Source organism: Oncorhynchus keta, chromosome 35, assembly GCF_023373465.1.
Source record: "Oncorhynchus keta strain PuntledgeMale-10-30-2019 chromosome 35, Oket_V2, whole genome shotgun sequence".
NCBI lineage: Eukaryota > Metazoa > Chordata > Actinopteri > Salmoniformes > Salmonidae > Oncorhynchus > Oncorhynchus keta.
This window is the reverse complement of record NC_068455.1, coordinates 79,987,885-80,015,409: the sequence shown is the minus strand read 5'-3', so window position 1 is coordinate 80,015,409 and position 27,525 is coordinate 79,987,885. Positions and strand designations below refer to the sequence as shown.

Sequence of the window (27,525 nt, the reverse complement as noted above, 5' to 3'; positions counted from 1 at the left end):
TTGGACACATCTTCCTCCATTTCATTCAGTTGGACACATCTTCCTCCATTTCAGTCAGTAGGACACATCTTCCTCCATTTCAGTCAGTTGGACACATCTTCCTCCATTTCATTCAGTTGGACACATCTTCCTCCATTTCATTCAGTAGGACACATCTTCCTCCATTTCAGTCAGTTGGACACATCTTTCCATTTCAGTCAGTTGGACCATCTTCCTCCATTCAGTCAGTAGGACACATCTTCCTCCATTTCATTCAGTTGGACACATCTTCCATTTCTCTGTTTCATTCAGTTGGACACATCTTCCTCCATTTCATTCAGTAGGACACATCTTCCTCCATTTCATTCAGTTGGACACATCTTCCTCCATTTCATTCAGTTGGACACATCTTCCTCCATTTCATTCAATAGGACACATCTTCCTCCATTTCATTCAGTAGGACACATCTTCCTCCATTTCATTCAGTAGGACACATCTTACTCCATTTCATTCAGTAGGACACATCTTCCTCCATTTCATTCAGTTGGACACATCTTCCTCCATTTCATTCAGTTGGACACATCTTCCTCCATTTCATTCAATAGGACACATCTTCCTCCATTTCATTCAGTTGGACACATCTTCCTCCATTTCATTCAGTTGGACACATCTTCCTCCATTTCATTCAGTTGGACACATCTTCCTCCATTTCAGTCAGTTGGACACATCTTCCTCCATTTCATTCAGTAGGACACATCCTCCTCCATTTCATTCAGTAGGACACATCTTCCTCCATTTCATTCAGTTGGACACATCTTCCTTCCATTTCATTCAGTTGGACACATCTTCCTCCATTTCATTCAGTTGGACACATCTTCCTCCATTTCATTCAGTTGGACACATCTTCCTCTGTTTCATTCAGTTGGACACATCTTCCTCCATTTCATTCAGTAGGACACATCTTCCTCCATTTCATTCAGTTGGACACATCTTCCTCCATTTCATTCAGTTGGACACATCTTCCTCCATTTCATTCAGTTGGACACATCTTCCTCCATTTCATTCAATAGTTGGACACATCTTCCTCCATTTCATTCAGTAGGACACATCTTCCTCCATTTCATTCAGTAGGACACATCTTCCTCCATTTCATTCAGTAGGACACATCTTCCTCCATTTCATTCAGTTGGACACATCTTCCTCCATTTCATTCAGTTGGACACATCTTCCTCCATTTCATTCAATAGGACACATCTTCCTCCATTTCATTCAGTTGGACACATCTTCCTCCATTTCATTCAGTTGGACACATCTTCCTCCATTTCATTCAGTTGGACACATCTTCCTCCATTTCATTCAATAGGACACATCTTCCTCCATTTCATTCAGTAGGACACATCTTCCTCCATTTCATTCAGTTGGACACATCTTCCTCCATTTCAGTCAGTTGGACACATCTTCCTCCATTTCATTCAGTTGGACACAAATTCCTCCATTTCATTCAGTAGGACACATATTCCTCCATTTCAGTCAGTAGGACACATCTTCCTCCATTTCAGTCAGTTGGACACATCTTCCTCCATTTCATTCAGTTGGACACATCTTCCTCCATTTCATTCAGTTGGACACATCTTCCTCCATTTCAGTCAGTAGGACACATCTTCCTCCATTTCAGTCAGTTGGACACATCTTCCTCCATTTCATTCAGTTGGACACATCTTCCTCCATTTCAGTCAGTAGGACACATCTTCCTCCATTTCAGTCAGTTGGACACATCTTCCTCCATTTCATTCAGTAGGACACATCTTCCTCCATTTAATTCAGTAGGACACATCTTCCTCCATTTCATTCAGTTGGACACATCTTCCTCCATTTCATTCAGTAGGACACATCTTCCTCCATTTCATTCAGTAGGACACATCTTCCTCCATTTCATTCAGTAGGACACATCTTCCTCCATTTCAGTCAGTTGGACACATCTTCCTCCATTTCATTCAGTAGGACACATCTTCCTCCATTTCATTCAGTAGGACACATCTTCCTCCATTTCAGTCAGTTGGACACATCTTCCTCCATTTCATTCAGTAGGACACATCTTCCTCCATTTCATTTAGTTGGACACATCTTCCTCCATTTCATTCAGTAGGACACATCTTCCTCCATTTCATTCAGTTGGACACATCTTCCTCCATTTCATTCAGTAGGACACATCTTCCTCCATTTCATTCAGTAGGACACATCTTCCTCCATTTCATTCAGTTGGACACATCTTCCTCCATTTCATTCAGTAGGACACATCTTCCTCCATTTCATTCAGTAGGACACATCTTCCTCCATTTCATTCAGTAGGACACATCTTCCTCCATTTCAGTCAGTTGGACACATCTTCCTCCATTTCATTCAGTAGGACACATCTTCCTCCATTTCATTCAGTAGGACACATCTTCCTCCATTTCAGTCAGTTGGACACATCTTCCTCCATTTCAGTCAGTTGGACACATCTTCCTCCATTTCATTCAGTAGGACACATCTTCCTCCATTTCATTCAGTTGGACACATCTTCCTCCATTTCATTCAGTAGGACACATCTTCCTCCATTTCATTCAGTTGGACACATCTTCCTCCATTTCATTCAGTTGGACACATCTTCCTCCATTTCATTCAGTTGGACACATCTTCCTCCATTTCATTCAGTAGGACACATCTTCCTCCATTTCAGTCAGTTGGACACATCTTCCTCCATTTCATTCAGTAGGACACATCTTCCTCCATTTCATTCAGTTGGACACATCTTCCTCCATTTCATTTGGACACACATCTGTAATGTATGTGAGGCCTTTGAGACATCATACTAAATATGTTGACTTGCTGGTGAAGGGAAATGCAAGTTGACTTCTTTGAGTTGCTGAGTCAGAGGCGCTAAGCCTTGTGGGATATTAATGAATGTGAACTCAGCAACCGTAATTCCAGAACAGTCCCACTGTTGTAATAGTGTGATGTGTATCTTCTGACAGACTCTATGCTGAGTAAAGTCATGTTTTTATCCTAAAACGTTTTTCTACCAGAACCAAAGTGTGGATGCAGTCACTATTTAGAGCAGTCTCATCTCATTAACCCAGAACTATAATCTTGTGTGATTAAGTTCTGGGTTCTTATACTACAGTAGGTGAGACACATGTTATTTGTTACAGCAGTTTCCATTGATACGAACAGAGGAGTTTATGCAAATCAACCCTTTCTGTCTTGACATCTGAAGGAGGAGTCTCTGAAAACCTATTTAAAGCAGTCTGTCCTGACTCAGCTCAGCAGTCTCCAGTCTACCAACTGGTCTCTGTAACTTCATCTTTGTCTCTGTGGTGTACAGTCTTCAGGTGATGATGGGGGTATTGAATCATCTCTCTACTCTCCTCCTCCTCTCTCTCCTTCCTCCTGCTCTCTCTCGTGTAGTGGAGAGGTTCAGTGATGTTCCACAGTGTAAGACGTTCTTCCTGGAGGGGACAACTCCAAATCTCCCAGGTATTTTGGTTGATGGGAAAGTCCAGGACCAGAACCGCTACAAGCCGATCTGCCAGTTGTTTAAACACATGAAGAAAAAGGTTGTTGCCGAAACCTACATGTTTGCAACTCTCACGACACGACCAACATGATCCCTGTGTTCTCAGCCTCCACCTTCACTGGGGTCGGACCGAGAGAGAAAAGACCAGATACATGGATGATTGAACCTCAGGTAATTCAAACATCTTTTCAAATCTACATTTAATGCCAAGTTAGAACAACAACCTTCAATAGACAATTACTACTGTCTGTCTAGCAAGATACCATGTCTGTTTCATTCCTGAAAGGGATAGTTTCTCAAATAAAAAACAGAAATACCTTATTTACATGAGTATTCACACCCTGGTTTTGTTTGTAATATACAGGTCTAATATACAGGTCTAATATACAGGTCTATTATACAGGTCTAATATACAGGTCAGGTCTAATATACAGGTCTAATATACAGGTCTATTATACAGGTCTAATATACAGGTCTAATATACAGGTCTAATATACAGGTCTAATATACAGGTCAGGTCTAATATACAGGTCTAATATACAGGTCTATTATACAGGTCTAATATACAGGTCTAATATACAGGTCTATTATACAGGTCTAATATACAGGTCTAATATACAGGTCTATTATACAGGTCTAATATACAGGTCAGGTCTAATATACAGGTCTAATATACAGGTCTATTATACAGGTCTAATATACAGGTCTAATATACAGGTCTATTATACAGGTCTAATATACAGGTCAGGTCTAATATACAGGTCTAATATACAGGTCAGGTCTAATATACAGGTCTAATATACAGGTCTAATATACAGGTCTAATATACAGGTCTATTATACAGGTCTAATATACAGGTCTAATATACAGGTCTATTATACAGGTCTAATATACAGGTCAGGTCTAATATACAGGTCTAATATACAGGTCAGGTCTAATATACAGGTCTAATATACAGGTCTAATATACAGGTCTAATATACAGGTCTAATATACAGGTCTATTATACAGGTCTAATATACAGGTCTAATATACAGGTCTATTATACAGGTCTAATATACAGGTCAGGTCTAATATACAGGTCTAATATACAGGTCTAATATACAGGTCTAATATACAGGTCTAATATACAGGTCTATTATACAGGTCTATTATACAGGTCTAATATACAGGTCTAATATACAGGTCTATTATACAGGTCTAATATACAGGTCAGGTCTAATATACAGGTCTAATATACAGGTCTATTATACAGGTCTAATATACAGGTCTATTATACAGGTCTAATATACAGGTCAGGTCTAATATACAGGTCTAATATACAGGTCTATTATACAGGTCTAATATACAGGTCCAATATACAGGTCTAATATACAGGTCTAATATACAGGTCAGGTCTAATATACAGGTCTAATATACAGGTCTATTATACAGGTCTAATATACAGGTCTAATATACAGGTCTAATATACAGGTCTAATATACAGGTCAGGTCTAATATACAGGTCTAATATACAGGTCTATTATACAGGTCTAATATACAGGTCTAATATACAGGTCTATTATACAGGTCTAATATACAGGTCAGGTCTAATATACAGGTCTAATATACAGGTCAGGTCTAATATACAGGTCTAATATACAGGTCTATTATACAGGTCTAATATACAGGTCTATTATACAGGTCTAATATACAGGTCTAATATACAGGTCTAATATACAGGTCTAATATACAGGTCAGGTCTAATATACAGGTCTAATATACAGGTCAGGTCTAATATACAGGTCTAATATACAGGTCTATTATACAGGTCTAATATACAGGTCTATTATACAGGTCTAATATACAGGTCTAATATACAGGTCTAATATACAGGTCTAATATACAGGTCAGGTCTAATATACAGGTCTATTATACAGGTCTAATATACAGGTCAGGTCTAATATACAGGTCTAATATACAGGTCAGGTCTAATATACAGGTCTAATATACAGGTCTAATATACAGGTCTAATATACAGGTCTAATATACAGGTCTATTATACAGGTCTAATATACAGGTCTAATATACAGGTCTATTATACAGGTCTAATATACAGGTCAGGTCTAATATACAGGTCTACAGGTCTAATATACAGGTCTAATATACAGGTCTAATATACAGGTCTATTATACAGGTCTATTATACAGGTCTAATATACAGGTCTAATATACAGGTCTATTATACAGGTCTAATATACAGGTCAGGTCTAATATACAGGTCTAATATACAGGTCTATTATACAGGTCTAATATACAGGTCTATTATACAGGTCTAATATACAGGTCAGGTCTAATATACAGGTCTAATATACAGGTCTATTATACAGGTCTAATATACAGGTCCAATATACAGGTCTAATATACAGGTCTAATATACAGGTCAGGTCTAATATACAGGTCTAATATACAGGTCTATTATACAGGTCTAATATACAGGTCTTATACAGGTCTAATATACAGGTCTAATATACAGGTCTAATATACAGGTCTAATATACAGGTCTATTATACAGGTCTAATATACAGGTCTAATATACAGGTCTATTATACAGGTCTAATATACAGGTCAGGTCTAATATACAGGTCTAATATACAGGTCAGGTCTAATATACAGGTCTAATATACAGGTCTATTATACAGGTCTAATATACAGGTCTATTATACAGGTCTAATATACAGGTCTAATATACAGGTCAGGTCTAATATACAGGTCAGGTCTAATATACAGGTCTAATATACAGGTCAGGTCTAATATACAGGTCTAATATACAGGTCTATTATACAGGTCTAATATACAGGTCTATTATACAGGTCTAATATACAGGTCTAATATACAGGTCTAATATACAGGTCTAATATACAGGTCAGGTCTAATATACAGGTCTATTATACAGGTCTAATATACAGGTCTAATATACAGGTCTATTATACAGGTCTAATATACAGGTCTATTATACAGGTCTAATATACAGGTCTAATATACAGGTCTAATATACAGGTCTATTATACAGGTCTAATATACAGGTCTAATATACAGGTCTAATATACAGGTCTAATATACAGGTCTAATATACAGGTCTATTATACAGGTCTAATATACAGGTCTAATATACAGGTCTATTATACATAATATACAGGTCAGGTCTAATATACAGGTCTAATATACAGGGGTCTAATATACAGGGGTCTAATATACAGGTCTATTATACAGGTCTAATATACGGTCAGGTCTAATATACAGGTCTAATATACAGGTCTATTATACAGATCTAATATACAGGTCTATTATACAGGTCTAATATACAGGTCAGGTCTAATATACAGGTCTAATATACAGGTCTAATATACAGGTCTAATATACAGGTCATTATACAGGTCTAATATACAGGTCAGGTCTAATATACAGGTCTAATTATACAGGTCTAATATACAGGTCAGGTATAATATACAGGTCTAATATACAGGTCTAATATACAGGTCTAATATACAGGTCTAATATACAGGTCTAATATACAGGTCTATTATACAGGTCTAATATACAGGTCTAATATACAGGTCTAATATACAGGTCTAATATACAGGTCTAATATAGTCCCTAATATACAGGTCTAATATACAGGTCTAATATCAGGGGTCTATTATACAGGTCTAATATACAGGTCTAATATGATATACAGGGGTCTATTATACAGGTCTAATATACAGGTCTGATATACAGGTCTATTATAATATACAGGTCTAATATACAGGTCTAATATACAGGTCTAATATACAGGTCTAATATACAGGTCTATTATGCAAGGTCTAATATACAGGTCTAATATACAGGTCTAATATAGGTCTAATATACAGGGGTCTAATATACAGGTCTAATATACAGGCAGGTCTATATACAGGTCTAATATACAGGTCTATTATACAGGTCTAATATAAGGTCTTATGTCAGGTCTAATATACAGGTCAGGTCTAATATACAGGTCTAATATCAGGTCAGGTCTGATATACAGGTCTATTATACAGGTCTATAATATACAGGTCAGGTCTAATATACAGGTCTAATATCAGGTCTAATATACAGGTCTAATATACAGGCAGGTCAGGTCTAATATACAGGTCTAATATACAGGTCTAATATACAGGTCTACAGGTCTAATATACAGGTCTAATATCAACCAGGTCTATTATACAGGTCAGGTCTAATATAGGTCTTATACAGGTCTAATATACAGGGTCTAATATACAGGTCTAATATACAGGTCTATAATATACAGGTCTAATATACAGGTCTAATATACAGGTCTAATAGCAGGTCTAATATACAGGTCTAATATACAGGGTCTAATATACAGGTCTACAATATACTGGTCTAATATAGGTCAGGTCTAATATACAGGTCTAGGTCTTATACAGGTCTAATATACAGGTCTAATATACAGGTCTAATATACAGGTCTAATATACAGGTCTAATATACAGGTCTAATATACCCAGGTCTAATATACGGGTCTAATATACAGGTCAGGTCTAATATACAGGTCTGATATACAGGTCTATTATACAGGTCTATTATACAGGTCTAATATACAGGTCAGGTCTAATATACAGGTCTATTAGGTCTGATATACAGGTCTAATATACAGGTCTAATATACAGGTCAGGTCTAATATACAGGTCTAATATACAGGTCCAGGTCAATATACGGGTCTATTAGGTCTAATATACAGGTCTAATATACAGGTCTAATATCAGGTCTAATATACGGGTCTAATATACAGGTCTAATATACAGGTCTCCCAGGTCTAATATACAGGTCTAATATACAGGTCTAATATACAGGTCTATTATACAGGTCTATTATACAGGTCTGATATACAGGTCTAATATACAGGTCTAATATACAGGTCTAATATACAGGTCTAATATACAGGTCTATTATACAGGTCTAATATACAGGTCTAATATACAGGTCTAATATACAGGTCTAATATACAGGTCTAATATACAGGTCTATTATACAGGTCTAATATACAGGTCTAATATACAGGTCTATTATACAGGTCTAATATACAGGTCTAATATACAGGTCTAATATACAGGTTGATATACAGGTCTAATATATACAGGTCTAATATACAGGTCTATTATACAGGTCTAATATACAGGTCTAATATACAGGTCTATTATACAGGTCTAATATACAGGTCTAATATACAGGTCAGGTCTAATATACAGGTCTAATATACAGGTCTAATATACAGGTCTAATATACAGGTCTATTATACAGGTCTATTATACAGGTCTAATATACAGGTCTAATATACAGGTACAGGTCTAATATACAGGTCTAATATACAGGTCTAATATACAGGTCTATTATACAGGTCTATTATACAGGTCTATTATACAGGTCAGGTCTAATATACAGGTCTAATATACAGGTCTAATATACAGGTCTATTATACAGGTCTAATATACAGGTCTAATATACAGGTCTATTATACAGGTCTGACATACAGGTCTAATATACAGGTCTAATATACAGGTCTAATATACAGGTCTACAGGTCTAATATAGGTCTAATATACAGGTCAGGTCTAATATACAGGTCTGATATACAGGTCTAATATACAGGTCTAATATACAGGACTAATATACAGGTCTAATATACAGGTCTGTCTGATATACAGGTCTAATATACAGGTCTAATATACAGGTCTAATATACAGGTCTAATATACAGGTCTAATATACAGGTCTAATATACAGGTCTAATATACAGGTCTAATACAGGTCTAATATCTAATATACAGGTCAGGTCTAATATACAGGTCTGATATACAGGTCTAATATACAGGTCTATTATACAGGTCTAATATACAGGTCAGGTCTAATATACAGGTCTACAGGTCTATACAGGTCTAATATACAGGTCTAATATACAGGTCAGGTCTAATATACAGGTCTAATATACAGGTCTAATATACAGGTCTAATATACAGGTCTATTATACAGGTCTAATATACAGGTCTAATATACAGGTCTAATATACAGGTCTAATATACAGGTCTAATATACAGGTCTAATATACAGGTCTAATATACAGGTCTAATATACAGGTCTATTATACAGGTCTAATATACAGGTCTAATATACAGGTCTAATATACAGGTCTAATATACAGGTCTAATATACAGGTCTAATATACAGGTCTAATATACAGGTCTGATATACAGGTCTAATATACAGGTCTAATATACAGGTCTATTATACAGGTCTGATATACAGGTCTAATATACAGGTCTAATATACAGGTCTAATATACAGGTCTAATATACAGGTCTAATATACAGGTCTAATATACAGGTCAGGTCTAATATACAGGTCTATTATACAGGTCTAATATACAGGTCTAATATACAGGTCAGGTCTAATATACAGGTCTATTATACAGGTCTAATATACAGGTCTAATATACAGGTCAGGTCTAATATACAGGTCTAATATACAGGTCTAATATACAGGTCTATTATACAGGTCAGGTCTAATATACAGGTCTGATATACAGGTCTAATATACAGGTCTAATATACAGGTCTATTATACAGGTCAGGTCTAATATACAGGTCTAATATACAGGTCTAATATACAGGTCTGATATACAGGTCTAATATACAGGTCTATTATACAGGTCTATTATACAGGTCTAATATACAGGTCTATTATACAGGTCAGGTCTAATATACAGGTCTAATATACAGGTCTGATATACAGGTCTAATATACAGGTCTGATATACAGGTCAGGTCTAATATACAGGTCTAATATACAGGTCTAATATACAGGTATAATATACAAGTCTAATATACAGGTATAATATACAAGTCTAATATACAGGTCTGATATACAGGTCTAATATACAGGTCTGATATACAGGTCTATTATACAGGTCTAATATACAGGTCTAATATACAGGTCTGATATACAAGTCAGGTCTAATATACAGTTCTAATATACAGGTCTAATATACAGGTCTAATATACAGGTCTAATATACAGGTCTATTATACAGGTCTAATATACAGGTCTAATATACAGGTCAGGTCTAATATACAGGTCTAATATACAGGTCAGGTCTAATATACAGGTCTAATATACAGGTCTAATATACAGGTCTAATATACAGGTCTAATATACAGGTCTAATATACAGGTCTAATATACAGGTCTAATATACAGGTCTAATATACAGGTCTATTATACAGGTCTAATATACAGGTCTAATATACAGGTCTAATATACAGGTCTAATATACAGGTCTAATATACAGGTCTAATATACAGGTCTAATATACAGGTCTAATATACAGGTCTAATATACAGGTCTAATATACAGGTCTAATATACAGGTCTAATATACAGGTCTAATATTCAGGTCTAATATACAGGTCTAATATACAGGTCAGGTCTAATATACAGGTCTAATATACAGGTCTAATATACAGGTCAGGTCTAATATACAGGTCTATTATACAGGTCTAATATACAGGTCTAATATACAGGTCTAATATACAGGTCTAATATACAGGTCTAATATTCAGGTCTAATATACAGGTCTAATATACAGGTCTAATATACAGGTCTGATATACAGGTCTAATATACAGGTCTAATATACAGGTCTAATATTCAGGTCTAATATACAGGTCTAATATACAGGTCAGGTCTAATATACAGGTCTAATATACAGGTCTAATATACAGGTCTAATATACAGGTCTAATATTCAGGTCTAATATACAGGTCTAATATACAGGTCTAATATACAGGTCTAATATACAGGTCTAATATACAGGTCTAATATACAGGTCTAATATACAGGTCTAATATACAGGTCTAATATACAGGTCTAATATTCAGGTCTAATATACAGGTCTAATATACAGGTCAGGTCTAATATACAGGTCTAATATACAGGTCTAATATACAGGTCTAATATTCAGGTCTAATATACAGGTCTAATATACAGGTCTAATATACAGGTCTAATATTCAGGTCTAATATACAGGTCTAATATACAGGACAGGTCTAATATACAGGTCTAATATACAGGTCTAATATTCAGGTCTAATATACAGGTCTAATATACAGGTCTAATATACAGGTCTAATATACAGGTCTAATATACAGGTCTAATATACAGGTCAGGTCTAATATACAGGTCTAATATACAGGTCAGGTCTAATATACAGGTCTAATATACAGGTCTAATATACAGGTCTAATATACAGGTCTATTATACAGGTCTAATATACAGGTCTAATATACAGGTCTAATATACAGGTCTATTATACAGGTCTAATATACAGGTCTAATATACAGGTCTATTATACAGGTCTAATATACAGGTCTATTATACAGGTCTAATATACAGGTCTAATATACAGGTCTAATATACAGGTCTAATATACAGGTCTATTATACAGGTCTAATATACAGGTCTATTATACAGGTCTAATATACAGGTCTAATATACAGGTCTAATATACAGGTCAGGTCTAATATACAGGTCTAATATACAGGTCAGGTCTAATATACAGGTCTAATATACAGGTCTAATATACAGGTCAGGTCTAATATACAGGTCTAATATACAGGTCTAATATACAGGTCTAATATACAGGTCTAATATACAGGTCTAATATACAGGTCAGGTCTATTATACAGGTCTAATATACAGGTCTAATATACAGGTCTAATATACAGGTCAGGTCTAATATACAGGTCTAATATACAGGTCAGGTCTAATATACAGGTCTAATATACAGGTCAGGTCTAATATACAGGTCTAATATACAGGTCAGGTCTAATATACAGGTTTGATATACAGGTTGAATTTACAGGTCAGTTCAGTGAATAATGATGAATATTGTTCCTACAGCTGGACGGAGGAGTAGAACAAGTTATGGGTCTGGAGAAACAAGGGGTCATTTATACTCACCAGGCTGTCAATCAGGATTATGATGAATACGGTAAATACAAGAAGGTGAACAAAGGTCACATGTTTTCAAAAGCTTTCGCTAACCAACCTGTTAATCAGGACTCCACCTTTACCCTGACAAACGCTGTTCCTCAAGTACAGTCATTTAATGAAGGTAGCTGGGGAAAGATGGAGTGTGCGGTTAGAAAGATAATCCAGGATCAATGCCTTGATAATAATGGTCAACCCAAGGCCTATGTGGTGACTGGAGCAGTTCCCAGTGTCAACAACAAACTGAACAACAGAGTGAACATCCCAGATCTCATGTGGACAGCCTACTGCTGTTACAACAGCAAGAAGAAAGAGTGGATGGCCAAAGCACACTGGGGTGAGAACAAAGAGGAAACAAAAGTATTGAACCCCCATACCTTGTCAGAGCTGTATGACATGTTGAAGCAGCACTACCCAGGTGATGGTGAGGTACAGGTGTTCCCAGATCAGTGTCCAAGAGGTTCTTCTCAGAAAGAGAGAGAGAAGAGCAGAGAGGGAGGTAGGAAGTGGGGATATTAGCGGGAAAGGGTTAATGAAATGTGATGAGGATTGTAAATGTGTCTCTTTGTAGGTGACAGTCCCAGAGTTTGGTCCAGTGGTAACACAGACAACTCTAAAACACATTTACCATTATATGTTCTGAATGTAATTCTATCACTGTTACCATGGAGATACTATTATATGTTCTGAATGTAATTCTATCACTGTTACCATGGAGATACTATTATATGTTCTGAATGTAATTCTATCACTGTTACCATGGAGATACTATTATATATTCTGAATGTAATTCTATCACTGTTACCATGGAGATACTATTATATGTTCTGAATGTAATTCTATCACTGTTACCATGGAGATACTATTATATGTTCTGAATGTAATTCTATCACTGTTACCATGGAGATACTATTATATGTTCTGAATGTAATTCTATCACTGTTACCATGGAGATACTATTATATATTCTGAATGTAATTCTATCACTGTTACCATGGAGATACTATTATATATTCTGAATGTAATTCTATCACTGTTACCATGGAGATACTATTATATATTCTGAATGTAATTCTATCACTGTTACCATGGAGATACTATTATGTTCTGAATGTAATTCTATCACTGTATGTCTCCATCTTCTTCCCATCTGAAGGAATAAACATCTATAATGAATGAAGCCTGTGAGAGTCTGGTGTTTTGTTCTCATGCTGTTTAAATGTAACCAAGTGACTCCAATAGAAATAAGCAAATAAGAATTTGTTCTTTACTGACTTGCCAAGTTAAATAAAGGTAAAATTATTTTAAAAAGGATTTTCAAGCAGTGTTGTCAAATCATCTCACCAGCAGAGGTCAGCCTTGCTTCAGTTTTCAAACCTCCAATCCATGACCTCTGTGGACAGGACAGGTTTCAATTGATTGATTGATTGATTGATTGATATATATATATATATATAAAATACTTATTTTGTTTTGGATGAATTTACCTCTGCCTAGATTCCTTTTATGGATTATTTGGCTTGAAGACCATTGTGATGCGTTTTTACCCTTTGAAGACTATTCAGAAAGACTACAAAAAACTACAAGGCTACTTCCTGGAAAATGACGTGTCACTTTAGTAGTGTATAGAAAAAAAGACCTTGGATGAGAGAGAGAGAGAGAGAGAGAGAGAGAGAGAGGGAGTCAGAGATAGATAGAGACAGAGAGGGAGGCAGAGATAGAAAGAGAGAGACAGAGAGGGAGGCAGAGATAGATAGAGAGAGACAGAGAGGGAGGCAGAGATAGAAAGAGAGAGACAGAGAGGGAGGCAGAGATAGATAGAGAGACAGAGAGGGAGGCAGAGATAGATAGAGAGAGAGAGAGGGAGGGAGGCAGAGAGGGAGGGAGGCAGAGAGAGAGAGAGGCAGAGATAAATCAAGAGAGAGAGAGGGAGGCAGAGAGAGAGGCAGAGAGAGAGAGAGGCAAAGAGAGTTAGAGAGAGAGAGGCAGAGAGTTAGAGACAGAGAGAGAGAGTGAGGCAGAGAGAGAGAGACAGAGAGATGGAGGCAGAGAGAGAGATATGTCATATATTCGTTTGAGACAGTTTCACATAACATAAATTATCCTGCATCAACAGGAAATTGGTATGTTGTTTTTAAGCCTTTTTAACCTGGAATACATTACAAATTAGCATTTCATTCTGTGCAGGAAAATTCCTACAACATCAGGATGATCAAATGAAGATCCGGCTCCTGTAGGTTTCACAGCAGTATTTCCTTCCAAGCAGGTTTTTCAGTTTTTGCAGCAAACAAAAAGAAAATACCCTTTTACAAAATACAAAACATATCTGGTGTAAGACATATGATGCAGGACGCGTGTTCAGAGTGTCAAGATCCAGACGGGTCTGAGGGCTATCAGGAGTACCTTCCTTGGGAACCTAAATCTAGACAGAGTCACACAGACAGAATGACAGACAGATACACAGACAGAATGACAGACAGAGAGATACACAGACAGAATGACAGACAGACAGAATGACAGATACACAGACAGAATGACAGACAGACAGACAGACAGATACACAGACAGAATGACAGACAGACAGATACACACACAGACAGAATGACAGACAGACAGACAGATACACAGACAGACAGATACACAGACAGACAGACAGATACACAGACAGAAAACTCCTTAGAACCATTGTCATGTTTTATCAGACCCAGCTCTGCCAGCTGACTTTAACAACCCACCACTTACTATATAGGAGAGGTCGGGTAAATTTAAGAACCCACCACTTATTATATAGGAGGGGTCGGGTAAATTTAACAACCCACCACTTACTATATAGGAGGGGTCGGGTAAATTTAAGAACCCACCACTTATTGTAAATAGGAGAGGTCGGGTAAATTTAAGAACCCACCACTTATTGTAAATAGGAGAGGTCGGGTAAATTTAACAACCCACCACTTACTATATAGGAGGGGTCGGGTAAATTTAACAACCCACCACTTACTATATAGGAGGGGTCGGGTAAATTTAAGAACCCACCACTTATTGTAAATAGGAGAGGTCGGGTAAATTTAAGAACCCACCACTTACTATATAGGAGGGGTCGGGTAAATTTAACAACCCACCACTTACTATATAGGAGGGGTCGGGTCAATTTAAGAACCCACCACTTACTATATAGGAGAGGTCGGGTAAATTTAAGAACCCACCACTTACTATATAGGAGAGGTCGGGTAAATTTAAGAACCCACCACTTACTATATAGGAGAGGTCGGGTAAATTTAAGAACCCACCACTTACTATATAGGAGAGGTCGGGTAAATTTAAGAACCCACCACTTACTATATAGGAGAGGTCGGGTAAATGTAAGAACCCACCACTTACTATATAGGAGAGGTCGGGTAAATTTAACAACCCACCACTTACTATATAGGAGAGGTCGCAATTTATGCAACAAATTGGTCAATGCCAAACCTCCAGCCACAAAAGAAAACGAGCCAGGCTCTTTTACGCCCTCTTCTGATTGGTTGCTGTAAATGCAGATGCTGAGCCCAGTGCAACAATATGATGAAGTGTGAATGTTTCTGCCACCCACATACAGGAACACGGTTCCAAATTAATGACATTATTACGTGTTCCACCACCCATGTTATCAACATGATTAAATGTCCATGTGGGCTGTGTTATGTAGGTAAACACCACCCATGTTATCAACATGATTAAATGTCCATGTGGGCTGTGTTATGTAGGTAAACACCACCCATGTTATCAACATGATTAAATGTCCATGTGGGCTGTGTTATGTAGGTAAACACCACCCATGTTATCTACATGATTAAATGTCCATGTGGGCTGTGTTATGTAGGTAAACACCACCCATGTTATCTACATGATTAAATGTCCATGTGGGCTGTGTTATGTAGGTAAACACCACCCATGTTATCTCCATGATTAAATGTCCATGTGGGCTGTGTTATGTAGGTAAACACCACCCATGTTATCTACATGATTAAATGTCCATGTGGGCTGTGTTATGTAGGTAAACACCACCCATGTTATCTACATGATTAAATGTCCATGTGGGCTGTGTTATGTAGGTAAACACCACCCATGTTATCTACATGATTAAATGTCCATGTAGGCTGTGTTATGTAGGTAAACACCACCCATGTTATCTACATGATTAAATGTCCATGTGGGCTGTGTTATGTAGGTAAACACCACCCATGTTATCTACATGATTAAATGTCCATGTGGGCTGTGTTATGTAGGTAAACACCACCCATGTTATCTACATGATTAAATGTCCATGTGGGCTGTGTTATGTAGGTAAACACCACCCATGTTATCAACATGATTAAATGTCCATGTGGGCTGTGTTATGTAGGTAAACACCACCCATGTTATCTACATGATTAAATGTCCATGTGGGCTGTGTTATGTAGGTAAACACCACCCATGTTATCTCCATGATTAAATGTCCATGTGGGCTGTGTTATGTAGGTAAACACCACCCATGTTATCTCCATGATTAAATGTCCATGTGGGCTGTGTTATGTAGGTAAACACCACCCATGTTATCAACATGATTAAATGTCCATGTGGGCTGTGTTATGTAGGTAAACACCACCCATGTTATCTCCATGATTAAATGTCCATGTGGGCTGTGTTATGTAGGTAAACACCACCCATGTTATCTACATGATTAAATGTCCATGTGGGCTGTGTTATGTAGGTAAACACCACCCATGTTATCTACATGATTAAATGTCCATGTGGGCTGTGTTATGTAGGTAAACACCACCCATGTTATCTACATGATTAAATGTCCATGTGGGCTGTGTTATGTAGGTAAACACCACCCATGTTATCTCCATGATTAAATGTCCATGTGGGCTGTGTTATGTAGGTAAACACCACCCATGTTATCTCCATGATTAAATGTCCATGTGGGCTGTGTTATGTAGGTAAACACCACCCATGTTATCTACATGATTAAATGTCCATGTGGGCTGTGTTATGTAGGTAAACACCACCCATGTTATCTCCATGATTAAATGTCCATGTGGGCTGTGTTATGTAGGTAAACACCACCCATGTTATCTACATGATTAAATGTCCATGTGGGCTGTGTTATGTAGGTAAAACCTCTCGTTATCTCAGAGAATTAGTGAACATAAAAGTTAAATCGGGAGTAAAGACCGGGATTATCCAGTCGCAGTGCATTGTAATGACCTAAAACATGACATTTCTACCTTTAGGTTGTGTGACAGAGAGAAAGTCAAGATATCAGACAGGGGAGGTGATATAACACGGATCTAATGAGAATGTTTTGTGATTTTCACCCTCCAGACATTATTCCCTAAAGGTCTTAATGATGAAATGTCCAAGCATGTTATGTTGTAAACGTCAACATGAATTAATGCCTCCACTTCAGACGACTCTGACGTTTCTTCTTGAACGGAACCCAATGATTTATGAAAACTTACTTGATGTCCTCATTGTGGGTTTTACAGACGGGATCAGGGCCAGTCCTCCCATTAGACCGTCGCCTGTGGCAGCACCTGAATTTGAGGCGATATTTTGACAATTGTCTGCCGCCCTCCATCGCCCCTGTTCGGTCACTACACCGCCCGCGGCGCCCAGCCACCAGCTCATAGTGTTGCTACAGTTCCCCCCTCCACCCCATTCCCCCTTCTCCCGAAGTTCACTCACACTGTCCTTGGTAGGACCCAGCCACCAGCTCATAGTGTTGCTACAGTTCCCTCCCCCACCCCATTCCCCCTTCTCCCGAAGTTCACTCACACTATCCTTGGTAGGACCCAGCCACCAGCTCATAGTGTTGCTACAGTTCCCCCCCCCTCCACCCCATTCCCCCTTCTCCCGAAGTTCACTCACACTGTCCTTGGTAGGAATGGTGATGTCTGTCTTTATATGGGATTATCCAATTGGGAAACATGAATAAATTAATCTGCCAAATAAATGATTGTATTTTGTTTAAGTGTGTGTGAGGAAGACGATTAGTGATTAAGACAGTAGCCTAACTTAATACGTGTTATGTACACATTCTGCCCTTGAGTTGCGTTCCCATGCAAAACTAGACAGACAGCCAACAACTAAGTCTTAAATAAAACTCCCAAATCGTAACTTTTTTGTAACTTTTCTTGAATGAATATATTTGAAACGTTTATGTTGTGAAACTGCAAAATACATGAAAGAATATACTTTAGTATTCAATTCACACCGATATACTGTAGCTGTACATTAAACATTTGAAGTTGCATAAATACAAAGCACGCGCTAAGGTACCATGCATCTGGCATGATGCCAAACCATAGAGCTAATTGTTACTCATATGGTAATTGGCTCCTTTCATTACTCTAATAATGTACAACCATCTATGTAGAATAACAAAGCATATTACACTAGAAACAGTAACAAAACTACAGTATTGTATATTTTACGATTCGTTTGCATGACGCACGAGCAAAGTAATACAGCTAAAGACATACATTAAAGGCATTGCAATTTGTGAGTAAATGCAACCAACCAACCAACATTGATATGTAAGCAACTCTATCAATAACAAGATTATCATCACTAGCTAAATGCTTGAATCTAACTTACAAACACATATTTCCAAGGCTGAAGCGTAACAATAAATAACTGAAAGACCTGCACCGTAGCGTTGTTTTTAGCTGCTTCTTTGCGTGCAGAACGAATTCTATTCTTCCTGTTTGCGTCTCTTTCTAAGTACCAGAAAACTCCACTAGGGGGCGAATAACACCATGGAACACAATGAAAATACATTTGAACCATTGTAATACATTTACATTTACATTTAAGTCATTTAGCAGACGCTCTTATCCAGAGCGACTTACAAATTGGATATAAACAATATGTTACCTTCTAACAGAATGGCAGCACACACACTTTATCAGAATACTTATAAATGCACATTGTTATATTTGGTAACATGTGTTTATTTCTCCTCGACTCCAACCCCATTAGATGCCATGTCTCCATAAGGGTGGAAACGACTAACACTCACAAAGCTCTGACGAAGGTCTTGAGGCCGATACGGAAAGCTGAATAAACAGCAGTGATACCAGCAAGAGCAGTGATACCAGCAAGAGCAGTGATACCAGCTAGAGCAGTGATACCAGCAAGAGCAGTGATACCAGCAAGAGCAGTGATACCAGCTAGAGCAGTGATACTAGCTAGAGCAGTGATACCAGCAAGAGCAGTGATACCAGCTAGAGCAGTGATACCAGCTAGAGCAGTGATACCAGCAAGAGCAGTGATACCAGCAAGAGCAGTGATACCAGCTAGAGCAGTGATACTAGCTAGAGCAGTGATACCAGCAAGAGCAGTGATACCAGCTAGAGCAGTGATACTAGCTAGAGCAGTGATACCAGCAAGAGCAGTGATACCAGCAAGAGCAGTGATACCAGCTAGAGCAGTGATACCAGCTAGAGCAGTGATACCAGCTAGAGCAGTGATACTAGCTAGAGCAGTGATACCAGCTAGAGCAGTGATACCAGCTAGAGCAGTGATACTAGCTAGAGCAGTGATACCAGCTAGAGCAGTGATACCAGCTAGAGCAGTGATACTAGCTAGAGCAGTGATACCAGCAAGAGCAGTGATACCAGCAAGAGCAGTGATACCAGCTAGAGCAGTGATACCAGCAAGAGCAGTGATACCAGCTAGAGCAGTGATACCAGCTAGAGCAGTGATACTAGCTAGAGCAGTGATACCAGCTAGAGCAGTGATACTAGCTAGAGCAGTGATACCAGCTAGAGCAGTGATACCAGCTAGAGCAGTGATACCAGCAAGAGCAGTGATACTGTGATACCAGCTAGAGCAGTGATACCAGCTAGAGCAGTGATACCAGCTAGAGCAGTGATACCAGCTAGAGCAGTGATACTAGCTAGAGCAGTGATAACAGCAAGAGCAGTGATACCAGCAAGAGCAGAGATACTAGCAAGAGCAGTGATACTAGCTAGATCAGTGATACTGTGATACTAGCAAGAGCAGTGATACCAGCTAGAGCAGTGATACCAGCAAGAGCAGTGTGCGGGTTTCGTCTTTATCAGTTTAACAACGTATAAAATACAACATTATTCAGAATATCAGATAACAGGACTTATTATCCAGCTGTATATTGTTAGGTAGCTCTGGTCCAGGGTGTTATATCCATCAACACGGTTCAGCTTCATCAAGATGCACGTCACACCCTGGACCAGAGCTAATCATTAGGACGTAGTGCAACAACATATTCCAGTTAAATACATCCCTAATGGCCCCCTATTCCCTTTATAGTGCACTACAATAGGGTCCCATTTGGGAAAGGAATAAGTTCGTTCTTACAACAAAGAACCACTGGGGGGCGACAGACAACAGTAGACAACTCTGTACAATAGAAAATAAATACATAGATACATGACATTATAATGACAACCACTGCAGACAGTGTGTGTGTGTGTGTGTGTGTGTGTGTGTGTGTGTGTGTGTGTGTGTGTGTGTGTGTGTGTGTGTGTGTGTGTGTGTGTGTGTGTCAGTATGACCCCAGTTTCAATTAAAATCACTTTGTTCAACAGAGCTGGATATATTTATTGGTTTCTGATGGATCAGCAGAGTGATTGGTGACAGATTGGTAACATGGTGAGTTCAGGGTTCTCCATGTTTACTCCCAGGTCAGTAATGTATTGCTTCATTCCAAATGGAACCCTATTCCCTATGTAGTGCACTACTTTAGACCAGGGTCTATTTCAACCCTATTCCCTATGTAGTGCACTACTTTAGGCCAGGGTCTATTTGAACCCTATTCCCTATTTAGTGCACTACTTTAGATCAGGGCCTATTTCAATCCTATTCCCTATTTAGTGCACTACTTTAGACCAGGGTCTATTTCAACCCTATTCCCTATTTAGTGCGCTACTTTAGACCAGGGTCTATTTCAACCCTATTCCCTATTTAGTGCACAGCTTTAGACCAGGGTCTATTTCAACCCTATTCCCTATTTAGTGCACAGCTTTAGACCAGGGCCTATATGAGAAGGCCTAGGCTATAGTTTATATCAGATACGTTTCTTAGAGGAGGTCTAGGCTATAGTCTATATCAGATACATTTCTTAGAGTAGGTCTAGACTATAGAATATATCCGATATGTTTCTTAGAGTAGGTCTCGGCTATAGTCTTTATCAGATACGTTTCTTAGAGGAGGTCTAGGCTATAGTCTATAGAGACAGAGCTGATCCTCACTACCAGGGTAGCAGGTTAATGTCCACTACCTGCTGCTGACAGAGCTGATCCTCACTACCAGGGTAGCAGGTTAATGTCCACTACCTGCTGCTGACAGAGCTGATCCTCACTACCAGGGTAGCAAGGTTAATGTCCACTACCTGCTGCTGACAGAGCTGATCCTCACTACCAGGGTAGCAGGTTAATGTCCACTACCTGCTGCTGACAGAGCTGATCCTCACTACCAGGGTAGCAGGTTAATGTCCACTACCTGCTGCTGACAGAGCTGATCCTCACTACCAGGGTAGCAGGTTAATGTCCACTACCTGCTGCTGACAGAGCTGATCCTCACTACCAGGGTAGCAGGTTAATGTCCACTACCTGCTGCTGACAGAGCTGATCCTCACTACCAGGGTAGCAGGTTAATGTCCACTACCTGCTGCTGACAGAGCTGATCCTCACTACCAGGGTAGCAGGTTAATGTCCACTACCTGCTGCTGACAGAGCTGATCCTCACTACCAGGGTAGCAGGTTAATGTCCACTACCTGCTGCTGACAGAGCTGATCCTCACTACCAGGGTAGCAGGTTAATGTCCACTACCTGCTGCTGACAGAACTGATCCTCACTACCAGGGTAGCAGGTTAATGTCCACTACCTGCTGCTGACAGAGCTGATCCTCACTACCAGGGTAGCAGGTTAATGTCCACTACCTGCTACTGACAGAGCTGATCCTCACTACCAGGGTAGCAGGTTAATGTCCACTACCTGCTGCTGACAGAGCTGATCCTCACTACCAGGGTAGCAGGTTAATGTCCACTACCTGCTGCTGACAGAGCAAATAAAAAAAATCAAATCAAATCTAATCCCAACACCCAAAACCAAATCAGCTACTCGGTTATATTCTTTCAGAATCAATGGGTTCATATCATTCATTTAAAAGTACAAATGGATACAACAATCACAGATTGTCCCTTTAACAAGAGAAATAGATGTAATACTATACAGAGTAAATTGATTTAAAATTCCAAAAATACATTAAGCAGGGTAGGTCAGTAGTCTACTAAAGCAGGTCAGTCGTCTACTAAAGCAGGTCAGGTCAGTAGTCTACTAAAGCAGGTCAGTCGTCTACTAAAGCAGGTCAGGTCAGTAGTCTACTAAAGCAGGTCAGTAGTCTACTAAAGCAGGTCAGGTCAGTAGTCTACTAAAGCAGGTCAGTAGTCTACTAAAGCAGGTCAGTAGTCTACTAAAGCAGGTCAGGTCAGTAGTCTACTAAAGCAGGTCAGGTCAGTAGTCTACTAAAGCAGGTCAGTAGTCTACTAAAGCTGGTCAGTAGTCTACTAAAGCAGGTCAGGTCAGTAGTCTACTAAAGCAGGTCAGGTCAGTAGTCTACTAAAGCAGGTCAGTAGTCTACTAAAGCAGGTCAGGTCAGTAGTCTACTAAAGCAGGTCAGGTCAGTAGTCTATTAAAGCAGGTCAGGTCAGTAGTCTACTATAGCAGGTCAGGTCAGTAGTCTACTAAAGCAGGTCAGGTCAGTAGTCTACTAAAGCAGGTCAGGTCAGTAGTCTACTAAAGCAGGTCAGTAGTCTACTAAAGCAGGTCAGGTCAGTAGTCTACTAAAGAAGGTCAGGTCAGTAGTCTACTAAAGCAGGTCAGTAGTCTACTAAAGCAGGTCAGGTCAGTAGTCTACTAAAGCAGGTCAGGTCAGTAGTCTATTAAAGCAGGTCAGGTCAGTAGTCTACTATAGCAGGTCAGGTCAGTAGTCTACTATAGCAGGTCAGGTCAGTAGTCTACTAAAGCAGGTCAGGTCAGTAGTCTACTAAAGCAGGTCAGGTCAGTAGTCTACTAAAGCAGGTCAGGTCAGTAGTCTACTAAAGCAGGTCAGGTCAGTAGTCTATTAAAGCAGGTCAGGTCAGTAGTCCACTAAAGCAGATCAGGTCAGTAGTCTATTAAAGCAGGTCAGGTCAGTAGTCTACTAAAGCAGGTCAGTTCAGTAGTCTACTAAAGCGGGTCAGGTCAGTAGTCTACTAAAGCAGGTCAGATCAGTAGTCTACTAAAGCAGGTCAGGTCAGTAGTCTACTAAAGCAGGTCAGGTCAGTAGTCTACTAAAGCAGGTCAGGTCAGTAGTCTACTAAAGCAGGTCAGGTCAGTGGTCTACTAAAGCAGGTCAGGTCAGTAGTCTACTAAAGCAGGTCAGGTCAGTAGTCTACTAAAGCAGGTCAGGTCAGTAGTCTACTAAAGCAGGTCAGTAGTCTACTAAAGCAGGTCAGTAGTCTACTAAAGCAGGTCAGGTCAGTAGTCTACTAAAGCAGGTCAGGTCAGTAGTCTACTAAAGCAGGTCAGTACAGTAGTCTACTAAAGCAGGTCAGTAGTCTACTAAAGCAGGTCAGGTCAGTAGTCTACTATAGCAGGTCAGGTCAGTAGTCTACTAAAGCAGGTCAGGTCAGTAGTCTACTATAGCAGGTCAGGTCAGTAGTCTACTAAAGCAGGTCAGGTCAGTAGTCTACAAAAGCAGGTAAGGTCAGTAGTCTACTAAAGCAGGTCAGATCAGTAGTCTACTAAAGCAGGTCAGTGGTCTACTGTGCTGATAGTTCAGAAAGTATTGTCATTAATAGTTGTTACTGCAATTGAATTATACCAATGTGTTTTCATTCATTGAATTCCTTTAGTCTATTTTATGAGAATTTGTAAGATTCTTGTTAACATAAAATAGATGGAGACCAGTCTTATCAATAATAGGTAACATAATTTATTCTCGGAGCACATTCTCACGTTACCACGAACAACAGTTTATATACAAAAACATGACGTCATTTCATTGCTTAACAGGATCCCCTCCTCTTGACCGGGACAAAGGGAACTTTAAAAGTTAATTTTGAGTTCATTCTGACCCCCCCAGCACATACACAAGACACACAACACAACTTAATTAACTTTTGACTCCTCACCATTATCGATCACCACTTAGCTGACAGTTCTAATTAACAGAAAACCTAGGAATGCACTCACTGTCTTATCTAAAACACCTCAGAGCTCAGTTTGGTCGGTTCAACCACAGGTTAACTACCTTATCTGTTTACTTAATCCACAACCCATTTCTTTCTTCCTAGTTGGAATGGTGTTCATTAACTTTAATTACTCCTTGTCCGTGTCACACAATCCCTTCTTACCAACTCATATAGTTAATCAGATATAATAAAACAGAGTATAAGTTTACTTAGTTACAATTCAATTTAAAATGAGAATATTGTTTATTCATTTATTCATAATATTTCTAACAATAGTGAATGTTGATCACAGAGTGAAACTCAGGTCAGACTAAACCAGGTTCATTATTACCTGCTTGACCTGATGATGTCACAGGTTCCTGGTGGTTATGTCACTACATCATCATCATCAGCTCACAGATTACTGCACCTGTACATAGCCCACCTATAATTTAGCCCAAACAACTACCTCTTTCCCAACTGTATTTAATTTATTTATTTATTTTGCTCCTTTGCACCCCATTATTTTTATTTCTACTTTTCTTTTGAACCTTTTTTGGTTTCACCTGGACACCACCGTTCAATTTCCGTTTCGAGTTTGTTTTTGTTTTTGTTTTTTGAGAGACACGAATAACCTTGTTTTTCCCCTTAAGAAGCTCTGTTGGAATAACACCATTTGAACACTGATCTGGGAACACCTTGACATCACCAACTACGACACCATCAACATGGTAATATTGGTTCAACATTACATTCAGATCAGCCAAGGAATGGGGTTCCAATACTTTTGTATTCCGTTTCTCTTTGTTCTCACCCCAGTGTGCCCCGGCCATCCACTTGTCCTTCTCACTGTTGTAACAGCAGTAGGCTGTCCACATGAGATCTGGGATGTTCACTCTGTTGTTCAGTTGGATGTTGTTGCTGGGAACGGCTCCAGTCACCACATAAGCTTTTATCTTGTTGTTATCCTTACAGTTCTTCACAAGAGCTTCTCTGACTCTGCCCTCCATTGTCTTCCAGCTGCCTTGGTTGAAGGATCTTTCCTGGGGAACGGCGTTCGTCAGGGTGAAAGTGGACATCATGGTATCATCATCAGGTGCGTATGAACATGGGAACAAGTGACCTCTATGCAGACCCATGCCGTTTTTATAGTAGTCTGTGTCCGCAGCCTGGTTGTTGACAACTTTACAACATTTCATGTTCAGTTTGCCATTAAGTTTGACATTTTCATTTTCGAGCTGCAGAAACATCAGACAGACATTAAAACTCATTAACAGGTTCAGACATTAAAACTCATTAACAGGTTCAGACATTAAAACTCATTAACAGGTTCAGACATTAAAACTCATTAACAGGTTCAGACATTAAAACTCATTAACAGGTTCAGACATTAAAACTCATTAACAGGTTCAGACATTAAAACTCATTAACAGGTTCAGACATTAAAACTCATTAACAGGTTCAGACATTAAAACTCATTAACAGGTTCAGACATTAAAACTCATTAACAGGTTCAGACATTAAAACTCATTAACAGGTTCAGACATTAAAACTCATTAACAGGTTCAGACATTAAAACTCATTAACAGGTTCAGACATTAAAACTCATTAACAGGTTCAGACGTTAAAACTCATTAACAGGTTCAGACATTAAAACTCATTAACAGGTTCAGACATTAAAACTCATTAACAGGTTCAGACATTAAAACTCATTAACAGGTTCAGACATTGACTCACACAAAAAGTCACAATTTCACAATCCAGACGTAAGCTGAAAGTGGTTGGACCGAAGATGCATTACTGTCTCAAAGATACTGTATGTCTATACCAGTAATAAATACACATGTTGAATGAATAGAGATTAGAACTACCTGAGGCTCTATCATCCAGGACTGACTTGGTCTGCAGTCTGTAGGAGGACCAGTGAAGGTGTAGGCTGAGAACACAGGGATCTTGTTGGTCGTGTCGTAGAGAGTTGCAAACCTGTAGATGTTTTTGAACAACTGGCAGATCGGCTTGTAGCGGTTCTGGTTCTGGACTGTCCCACCAACCAAAATACCTGGGAGATTTGGATTTGTCCCCTCCAGGAAGAACTCTTGGCACTCTGGATCGAACCTGTTCACACCAGAGAGAGCAGGAGGAAGGAGAGAGAGAAGGAGGAGAGTAGAGAGATGATTCAATACCCCCATCATCACCTGAAGACTGTACACCACAGAGACAAAGATGAAGTTACAGAGACCAGTTGGTAGACTGGAGACTGCTGAGCTGAGTCAGGACAGACTGATTTAAATAGTTATTACAGAGACCAGTTGGTAGACTGGAGACTGCTGAGCTGAGTCAGGACAGACTGATTTAAATAGGTTTTCAGAGACTCCTCCTTCAGATGTCAAGACAGAAAGGGTTGATTTGCATAAACACCTCTGTTCGTATCAATGGAAACTGCTGTAACAAAGACTGTAAATCCTCCTTCCAGACTCGCATAAAGCATCTCCAATCCAAAATTAAATCTAGAATCGGCTTCCAATTTCGCAACAAAGCATCCTTCACACATGCTGCCAAACATACCCTCGTAAAACTGACCATCCTACAAATCCTTGACTTTGGCGATGTCATTTACAAAATAGCCTCCAACACTCTTCTCAACAAATTGGATCCAGTCTATCACAGTGCCATCCGTTTTGTCACCAAAGCCCCATACATTACCCACCACT

The 27,525-nt window shown here is 38.9% G+C and overlaps 1 protein-coding gene and 2 long non-coding RNA genes across 56 annotated transcripts; 2 read left to right on the top strand and 1 right to left on the bottom strand.

The window, feature by feature from the left end:
- The first annotated feature begins 3,235 nt into the window (after window positions 1–3,235).
- LOC127916335 (uncharacterized) lies at window positions 3,236–12,521 on the top strand. 50 transcript variants are annotated; one of them, XR_008094488.1, is made up of 12 exons: window positions 3,236–4,628; window positions 4,956–5,409; window positions 5,467–5,606; window positions 6,023–6,266; window positions 6,321–6,437; window positions 6,495–6,689; window positions 8,527–8,656; window positions 8,788–8,896; window positions 9,520–11,339; window positions 11,405–11,469; window positions 11,592–12,175; window positions 12,360–12,521. It is a non-coding gene; the product is annotated as an uncharacterized LOC127916335 (long non-coding RNA). The 50 variants fall into 50 exon arrangements; XR_008094465.1 differs by having other exon boundaries at window positions 11,540–12,175; XR_008094477.1 differs by lacking the exon at window positions 11,405–11,469 and adding an exon at window positions 11,509–11,552 and having other exon boundaries at window positions 9,520–11,378.
- A 3,221-nt stretch (window positions 12,522–15,742) lies between these two features.
- Window positions 15,743–17,276, top strand: LOC127915603 (uncharacterized). Of its 5 annotated transcripts, none has more exons than XR_008091417.1 (3): window positions 15,743–16,278; window positions 16,743–17,032; window positions 17,149–17,276. It is a non-coding gene; the product is annotated as an uncharacterized LOC127915603 (long non-coding RNA). The 5 variants fall into 5 exon arrangements; XR_008091416.1 differs by having other exon boundaries at window positions 15,743–16,336; window positions 16,801–17,032; XR_008091414.1 differs by having other exon boundaries at window positions 15,743–16,336; window positions 16,743–16,858.
- Window positions 17,277–24,560: 7,284 nt separating this feature from the next.
- On the bottom strand, window positions 24,561–27,162 carry LOC118381430 (endonuclease domain-containing 1 protein-like). The gene is made up of 2 exons (XM_035768365.2): window positions 26,686–27,162; window positions 24,561–26,052 (listed from the first exon to the last, which is right to left on the bottom strand). The coding sequence occupies exons 1-2, from the start codon at window positions 27,004–27,006 to the stop codon at window positions 25,306–25,308; spliced, it is 1,068 nt and encodes a 355-aa protein (XP_035624258.1). The 5' UTR covers window positions 27,007–27,162; the 3' UTR covers window positions 24,561–25,305.
- Between the last annotated feature and the right edge of the window lie 363 nt (window positions 27,163–27,525).